General features: G+C 29.2%; 2 protein-coding genes across 2 annotated transcripts in view; one reads left to right on the plus strand and one right to left on the minus strand.

Moving 5' to 3' along the window:
* LOC119673288 (lipase member I-like) overlaps positions 1-9,997 on the plus strand; it is a gene marked incomplete in the record, with an annotated part of 638,721 nt that overhangs the window by 152,416 nt on the left and 476,308 nt on the right.
* LOC119673206 (CLIP-associating protein-like) overlaps positions 9,284-9,997 on the minus strand; it is a 10,473-nt gene continuing 9,759 nt past the window's right edge. The window contains exon 4 of the mRNA XM_038084442.1: positions 9,284-9,330. Within this exon, the coding sequence (XP_037940370.1) occupies positions 9,284-9,330 (47 nt within the window). The remainder of the gene's footprint in view (positions 9,331-9,997) is intronic.

The following is a 9,997-nucleotide window of genomic DNA, read 5'->3' on the forward strand; positions in this document are numbered from 1 at the left end:
TATCTATTGACAGCTAAAAAGAAAAAAAACAAAATAGAAACCTTTATGGAAAATATTATGAAAGCTAGAAATATCTACATTAACACCCACGCACACTGATTGCTTTATTTATTCCCTCACACAGATACAATGGCGGCGGCCATAGTACAAACCAACAAACAAACAAACAACACTGCGCTCCATACAAAGCAGAAATCTTTATTTTTTATGGTTTTATGTTCATAAAGCTGATTTTCAAGTAGTCTAGTTTTAGGCTGAGTTATTATTTTTGCTTATAAATAGGAATTGCTATAAATAGGCGTGCGCCAAATTTACACACCACACATTAATGAAATGTAGCAAATATGTACTAAATTTATTTATTGTATAAATAAGTGTGAGATAGACACCCTTCACGCTCCTCTCCCAACTTGCACACTTAGTTAGATAAATAGCCGCAGCGAGGAAGCCAAAGGCGTCAGATATGGAACAGTGACAAATTGGTAGTTCCAAATGCATAATGAAGTTGTTAGGCTAAAATTGTGTCTTTTCAGTTGATAACTTGTTGATTTATGGCATGTTCGCTAAGCAGACACATTACGACACAATTACCAACCAACAATGTAAACGGCATATATGAGTAAATTTGCTCTGAAGCTGGTAGTTCATGGCAGTACTGGTACATGTTTTGTATGCAATTAATTTTCTTTCATGATACGAAAAGTTAATATACATATGTATACAAAAAAAAAATTTATATATAAATAAAATGATTATTTATATTTTGTATTTAATATTATAATTAAATGAATAATCACATAATGGATAGATTTTCATTATTATTATTTAAAATATATAAGAATAAATTATTTAAAAAATAATTAAAAGTAATTCATAAAACATGAACATTGTAAGACTATTTAAAGCCAATTTAAGACAAAAGAGAATATATTTGTTTCTACAAATATCTTGTATTTAATATTATAATTAATTAAATAATTATATAAGGGAAAGATTTCCTTTATTATTATAAAAAAAATGGTTAAAATAAAATTATTTCAATTGTTTTAAATAAAACATAAAAATAGTATACAAGCGAAATAAAATACATTCTGTGTTTAAAGATCTTTACGTATATATTCATTTCTAATATACCAAGGTGCTTTAGTAATAGTTTGTAATATTGCAGGAAAAAAAGGATTAAACATTCTTAAAAAACAGTTATAAGAACTTTATTAACATTTTTTTTTTGTTCTTTATTTTATTGAAATTGCACCTAGCCTACTTAAACTAATTAGCAATATTGATATGGCGGGAACTTATATTAGTCTACATTAATCTAAATATTTATAATAAAATATCTTACTTATAATGATTAATGTATTAGGACAACAAATCAAACGGCTTATTTCGTTTTAGCCAACGTATTAGTCCTTCTGTATCACCAAGGAATGATGCTTCTGAATTAAAATGTCTCTGAAGTCTCTGTTTATATGCTTCAGCGTAATATTTAATTAGATCTGCGACCGTTAGCATGTTGAAATCACGATTACGAAGGTCACTGTTGTGGGTATACCAAAGAGCATTAATAATAACTCAGCATTTTGTTTTGAAAGTATTCGATTAATTCTTATTGGAGGCAGATGTACATCCCCATAGTTGTGATTCATATGTCCAACAGGTGGCAATACCTGCTTGTATACCATTAACATGATTTTATTTTAGTATAAAAGAGAAAAGTAGATCAGGTGGGACTTGATACGGCTGTTAATTAGTAGAAGTGAGAAGTTGTGTATGAACCACTACTTCATATTATTCTTATTAACAAAAAGAGCTTGCTATTTCTTATTATGGAACCACGGTTGCCACTTGAAAATTTTTTCCTGTACCAAAATTGGGTTAAAAAGGTACCATTTCTGTAAAAAAAGGTCCAAAATTTTATTGCACCTTTTTGTTTTTTCGTTCTGTGATTTTCATAGTGTTATAAATGAACAAAATATAAAATAGTGCAAAGTTGCATTTATAAAAAAAATTAATTGGAAATATCCACAATAAAGTTGAGTCGTCAAAAATGTACCATTTTTTGAACATGAGTACCAAACGGAAAAAAAAGTACCAATTTTGGTACTAAAGTACCATAAGTGGCAACCGTGCTTGATACGGCTTAGTAGAAATGAGAAGTTGTGTATGAACCACTACTTCATATTATTCTTATTAACAAAAAGAGCTCAATATTTATTATTATGGAACTCTTATATACCTTATTAAGTTCTAAAACTTCAAAAAAAGATTGGTTTTAAATCTAACAAAAAAAAAAACAGTTTAACAATTCAACAAAAAAAGAAACCAAATACTTGAATACTTCTTAAAATAATTATATCTTTAATCTGACAAATTGTAACTGTATCTTTACGATATTTGTATCAATCAATCGTGTCACTTATAATTTCTTTGAAATATTATTATAAGTAATAGGGAACTGAACACAAGTATGAACAGGAATGTCCGCATCAATAACCAGCATACTCCTCAAATGTATATAATATTTTGTGTTACTCAAAAAATATAACAAACCCTATGAGAATTATAAATTCATGTTGATAAAATATGACAGACATTTCCTTATTTGAATTATGGTACACAGTTTCTCATAACTTAGAATGTATAAGCTAACTTATTGTTTACGGTGGCAATATTTGCGCAATCTTTAATATATTAGTAAAATTTTTACACCAACGTCAGTTTCATAAAAAACAGGACTATTTAACAGTCGTCAAATGCTTGACAGTGATGACTTTGTTGTAATCGGATATTCTTCTTCTTCACATCCGATGAAACATATACGTACATTAAAAGTAATGCAACTCTAGGGTTGCTGGCAACCGCCTCAAATAATCTCAACATATTATCGAATACTTACTGAAAATATACAATAAACTTCATGAGAATTATAAATTCATATTAATGAAATTTTGTGTTATTTCTTTATATTATGGTACATTTTTTGCCATAACTTAGAAAGTATAAGATGATTGATTTCTTATGGTACCAATATTTATTATTTCATATTTAAGAATTTAAGAAATAATTTTAAGACCACCGATGATGTATTTTTGGCAATATTCGAAACAGCTGTATGGTCACCCAAAATTCAATTAATTATTAAATAATGAAATCTTGTTATTATAATTCACTATAGTTTAAAATACCTTTTTTTTTAAAACAAAAATTTATATTAGGAAAGATAGTTTCTTTCATCATAATTGCCTTAAAAAATCAAAATGAAATTAGTTAGAGGCTATATGTATTAAACTATCATAAGTAGTTGTTTCTATTCTTTGGAAAGCTAACTTATATGGATTTTATTCAGTTAAAATGCAACAAACTAAAGAAAGTAGCAATAATTACTGAATGTAATAGATACTTACCATACAATAGCACAATGGATACTACATATTGGTTGTTAATCTGTTGAAAGTTATTGTCAAACCATTAGCTATTTTCCATTTGATGGCTCTGGTTAGAACAGTGATTACCACAAAGTTCATGCTCGATATTAACGAAATAGAAAATAACTCTTCCTTCAAAGGAACGAATTAATTCTATCTGGCTTAAACTAATTCCCATCCAAGTAAGTGAGGGAAGACGATATGACGTATTAACTATTAACACTCAGAAAAATAATTTGATTGATTTGACCAGATTGTAACTAAATCTCAGGTCAAAATATTCTTACTAGTCGCATCATGTTGGTCACAACCATTCCACATGTTTGTTTTCATATCTTCTTTACCACATGAGTTAAAATTTTTCTAACAAAACGATTAGGTCAATATAATTAGTATATGGTTAGAGCGTATTTTTTTGAGTGTACATAAGTCCAACTACATTCTGATTAAACGACTGATAATGCGATTTATTATAATATATGAAGTAGAAAACATTGAATTTTTTTTTAAAGAAATATTTCAAGAATCTTCTCTTAAAAATGAATTAAAATAAAACTGAAAAATCGTCCTTAAGTGTCATACTACCTACTACCTTATAAATGAAACAAAACTAGGTAATATAATTATATAAATCAAGTCCAAATTTCATATCTTTAGTTTCATTATAACATTTGTATGAGTAAAGAGAATAGAACTTCTAAGAAAACATTAAAAATTTTTTGAAAATTATCGGTCAAGGATAACAAAAACCTAACGTACATGCAAAAACAGAGATGTTTTTTGCTTTCAATATCCTCCAGTTACTTTTTATGTTAATCAAATTTAAGCATACATAAATTAGAATTTGTGATAATGATTTCAAATAACTTAATTAACGAAATTTCATTTGCATATAAAATAGTAAGAAATCCGCAAATCAAAAGCAAAAATCACCATACATACATTCCTATATCAAAGTGAAATTCATTACATCCATTTGCTATGATGATATATGATTATGTATACATGTATGCATGTATACACCTATATGTATGTAGGTAAATATATTTACCCTTACTCGTAGAAGATAATTCAATTACTTTTTCGCTTTTTATGCCAACCAAAGAACGATAGCGATTTATTGAAATTGCCATATGTGTGATGGCGAACAAAGGCGAAGCCAGCGCTGTTTCTAAGAAATCCTTGTTAATGCTGTTTTAAGGACTTGCTATTCCATTTCACTTTTTTTGTCTCTGTGTATATATAATGTGTGGCTCAATTTGTTTCTACTGGTATCAGTGTTGGCGTTGTGTGTTTTTTCTACACCTAATTTGAATAATGATAATCTCGCTAATCTGTTCCCCTACACTCTCTGCTAGATTAGTCTCAAGGCGGTGGCAGCGGTAAGGCCAGATTTATTAAATTGCAAAACACGCACGAAATTCAATGACAATGACGACACTTTTAAGTAATAACTTTTCTATTTTTACTACTTCTCCTTTTTCATTGTCCTTTTCTTTTAACAGAAAAACCTTTAATCAGTGTCAGATTGAGATTCCTTAAGCCAGTAGGTAGTTTGTCTGAGTACGTGAACTGGAAGTCTAAAATAAATCGAGATTTTTAACCTACGGATGCAATTGTTGAGAATAAAACTAATTAAATGCAATAATATGTGTAGTGAATAGAAAATAATCAAGAAATTAATTCTGAAGGATTTTTAAACTTCTTTATAATTAAATTAGTATGTTGATCCTTTTTTCAAATCAGTGCAACTGGGCACTTTTACTCTTTGATACCTGGGGGTATACGACTAATAGAAACGTATTTAAAATTAATAAAAACCAGTTGCGAGTCAGTAAGTTTTTAGCTGAACTTCCTTGGAATTTTGAAAATCATAGCGTTATAAGCAATTTATCTAATTTCCGCAGATATTATTGAAAATCATACTGATAATAACTATGTACCTAAGTTCTGAGAATCATACTAGTAGTAACTTTTTATCTAACTTCCCTTGTGTTTACTGCATAAGTTAAAATGAAAAGAACTAAAAAACTGTTGTGATGTGCCTAACCCCTTTTATTAATGTAAAAATTTTCTTTAATGCAACTTTCAAGGTTTTCTAAGAGTTTATTTTATGAAAATTATTTATTGCAGACAAACTGAAAATGTTTTCTTGTTACTTTTTCCTTAAATCCCCAACTGTTTAAAATCATCAAGAAAAGAGTGATATAATTATTTTATTCAAAACTACGAGCAACTACACATAAAATAGAAAGTTTATTGGATATTGTTTCAAGGATTGTGAGAAAGTTTGTCCACAAACGAACACAGTTGAATATCTTATTCATGCTGAAAGCTGCACCTAGCATTTTGTTTTGGAAAATCTCATAATGGTGAATGTGAATATTTTCATAATCACTGTAAAAAGCATACAAAGATTTTAGTCAGTAAATGACAGAAAGACCTTAATTCCGCTAGACGCAATAAAGTAACATCCAATTATGTGAGAACACTAAATTGCGGATAACGACCAGCTGTCATCGCATATCGACCACCTTCAAACAGAATCGAAAATGCTTGTTATAAAAGAGCACAACCAACTGCAGGCTGTCCAACCAACACCTTCTTCCGTGCCACAATTATTGACAACCATGTTCAGTAGATTCCTCCCTTCAAGATCATAAATACATCGATAGCTTGTGCAATGGAGCTAACGTCACTTAGGTCGAATGTAAGCGTATTCTAACAACCGTATTTAATTCACTTTTTTTTTTTTAGCCTATTTCATCCATTCACTCCGAGCCACTACTAGATATGATAAAGTAACTTATGTCTAAATATAACCCGAAAGTTTTTATTTAAACCGAATATACTCATTTTTTCGTTCTTACGGTTAGTGATATTATCAGTGTTGAATATATCAAATTAAAACCAATAGCTGAGTTTTAACAAGTCCAACTTGGGTACGTAGTTGGCACATGAAAATTTTGTTGTAGAATCGAATTTTTTTTACAAATCCACTAAAAAATCAACAAAAAGTGATTCGTAAATGTCGAAACTGTAGCATATGAGTAGTAAAAGGCTTTCAAAGCGTGTCATCAAGTTATCAAAAACTTGCCGTATGTTCGTAATCTATTCATAGCAATTAACGAAAAAAATCGAGATATTGTGTATAAAGATTTCCATTCAGAAGAACAAACATTGGGCGTATTGCATCATTTAAGGAAGGATATTTGTCGAAAAAGCCGAAATTGTAGCAAAACAACTCATGGTATTTTCACCTCTGTAATGTACCTACTACCACACATCTCGTCTTGTGTGTGATTATTGCACCAAAAACAACATCAATATTCCACAATACCCATATTCAACTGATATGGCAACTGTCGACTTTTTTTGAAACCTAGACTCGAATAACTACATAAGGGAAAGCGTTTGTTTTTGAGTCCATAAAACATAATTCGCTAGTAGCCATAGTTCTGTCAGGCTATGAAAAGTAATTTGAAGATTTGAATTCACTAATTATTCCCCTTTTAAGAAGATTTCCAAAAATTCATTACATGGAAACTTCATTACAGTAATCAGGGTAGAGAGATGCCAGCGAGAAACTGAACACTTAGTGAACTAGGTTTACCTAAGGAAATAATGGTCGTGATCGTCTAGTGGTAAGAACCCTACGTTGTAATTTGAGGACTGAACAAATCGTTGGCATATGTATAACATCTTGAATAGAGATTATTTTTAAGGTGAATATAAGAAATATTCAAAAATAAATTAAATTGTTGTTTAATTTTAAAATTCTGGATAGCATTTAAACATAAGATTTTATAATAAACCAAAATAACTAGACTTCAGTAACTACTATTGAAGAGTATCTATCTGCTTAAAACTGACATAAATTTGTACTTTTATTAAAGCATTTATTTTATGTGCAAACTTGGATTTGTTATATACATACTTCAAAAAATAATTTATTCAAAAATAATTATTTAAAGTAATGAACAAAATAGTCTAGATCTCTAGATTGCTAGAAAAGTGTATAGACAGGGAATAGGATTTATTGCATGGGTACAGGATTGGCAATGGTTAAGTCAATAATAAAGCTTTCAGTGTATGACAGGGAAAACGAATTTACATTTGCATTACAAGCTTTCAATTGCCAATGACAAATATTATAAATATGTAGTATCGATATACATATAAGCGTATATATATACTTATATTTATTTAGCGCAAAAAAAAAATAATTTAAACAAAACCAAAAAATTCTCAAATAAATCAATATAATAAATAAAAAATGCAAGTGAAGAGACAGGAAAATCCTGTCTTCCATCAAAGTAATACGACATTTGGCACAATTTTCTTATTAATTTCAACTTTTTTTTATTCTTTGGAGTCTAAGGCAATAGAAATGACCATAAGCAAGTGGATTTTGGCCTATACAAGTATGTCAATGTTGGCTGACATTATTGTCTTTTATCTTCAGACATTTATATTATATAAAATAAAACAAATGGTCAACATGAATATTTCTAATTTTTCTAATTTTTTCTTAGTTTTTTTTTTGGCAAACATAAATATTAAATAATATAGATTTAATATTTTTGTTTCATTTGGAGAGCAAACATAAAACAAACAATGTCAACAGAATATTGTTTACATAAATTTGGGTGAAGGATTTCAACTAAAAAACTATTGACATATTTTTGCATTCATTTACATCAATATTAGCTGAATGACCGACCGACCCTTTTATCAAATGAAAACGTTTTGATTATTTATGAAAAAATTTAAAATTCTAAAAATAATAAGAAAAAAGAAAATAGAAAATAGAAAATAATTTTATTATTTCACATCCATTTTTTCTTTTTTTTTTTCTATCTTAAATAGAACACAAGAGGAGCGCAACATGGATGACAAATTGGTATCAGATGAAGTGCATTTACGCAACTTCAGCCAATCGCCACTAACACAGCAACGACGTTTAAGTACAAATTCGAATGCCACTAAGACAACAAGTCAAAAGGATGCCCCCAACAATACAACTCCCCTCTCAAGACGACGGTGTTCAGGTGGCAGCGCTGTGGTCTTAGGAAACGGAACCGACAATTTTTCACCGTCTGCAACGCACAAAAGTATTGAGCAAAACGGAAATGAATTTCTGAACACCGAAAGGGTAAAAAACGTGGCGGATGATGTTGTTGATTTCATTGAAGATGACGATGATGAAAATGTGGATGAAGATAATCTCGATAACGATGCAGTTGGTGGTTTAAGTAATCCTGCAGCACAAATAAATGACAACGATGATTCCAAAGATGCACAAAGCGTTAATACGGACAATATGAAGGTAGGTCAGCAAGGACTTGCTAACCTGTTAAGAAGATTAATACAGTTGTATGTAACATATGAGATGAACAATTTTTTTTAAATAGAATACTTGTAAAATATAAAAGCAATCCAAGATATAGAATCTGTAGTACTTTTTGCTTAAACCGAACATGAAAGGGACGAAAAAAATTATTCCCTTTTAGTAAAATTTTTACGAAAAAGTGAGAACCTTTATAAGAGTATTACTTATTATGGTAAAATGCACTGCTTCTGATGTGGTAAGGCGTCACCCAAATTTCATATGAATGCGTTTATTTTAAGCAAAAAGTAATATATTTAATTATTTTAACCAGAAATTCCAAACACATTTGAATGAGTCTAGCACGTAGAAAATTCCTTGTATTTAGCTAATTACTAGGAATCATCCTACAAATTAATGTCCTCATATTAGGAATCAAGTTGGAAAATGAAATCAATTCTTACTTATGAATTTCGTCAGGACAGAACACTTCAAAGTAGTGACGTCAGCTGCTTATATATGAAACCTAATTCTTGAGATAAGTAGGTGGTCTTATACTTTCGACAAGCTTCGCTATAATGCAAAGTTAATTAAAATAAACTCCACTACACAATTTTCAATTATTTCTTCAAAAAGGAGGTATTGGAGCAAAAAATATAGTTATTAAACTCCAATGGAATGAAGATTTAATGATTTGATTTCAAAATCGTGCCAGTTTAAGACAATTAGGTAACCATAACTGAAACTATAGTATCTATGTAATTGGACGAAACGTTTTAATATATAGAGTAATAATACATACGTACATATATAGCTGTCTAGCCAAATAAGGGCTGGATAGATTACTTAAATAATGTTAAGAAGAAAATAGTGTCCGATAGAAGGAAAATGCAGATTACCATAACCGTAACATCATAATATATATTGAATCTGAAAGATTGTGTGCTTATAGAACAGCGAATTAAAAGAAGAAAGATGAAGTGAAAAGAAGAACATGGCTTTTAAAAAAAGAATGATTTGATGCAATATATGCTGATTTAAGAGTCTTAAGAAAATAATTTTTGAGAAGAAAGGCGCCGGATAATTAGCAATGGGGAGAATACATGGATAATGCCTAAATGAAAAACAAATGTATATAAAATAATTAATATAATTTTTTTAATAAATAGACTAAATTTCAATATAGATTATATACATCTATGATAGTAGAATTGATAAAAAATATATATATTTGTATTCC

The sequence above is a fragment of the Teleopsis dalmanni genome, chromosome 1 (genome assembly GCF_002237135.1).
Source record: "Teleopsis dalmanni isolate 2A chromosome 1, ASM223713v2, whole genome shotgun sequence".
Classification (NCBI taxonomy): Eukaryota; Metazoa; Arthropoda; class Insecta; order Diptera; family Diopsidae; genus Teleopsis; species Teleopsis dalmanni.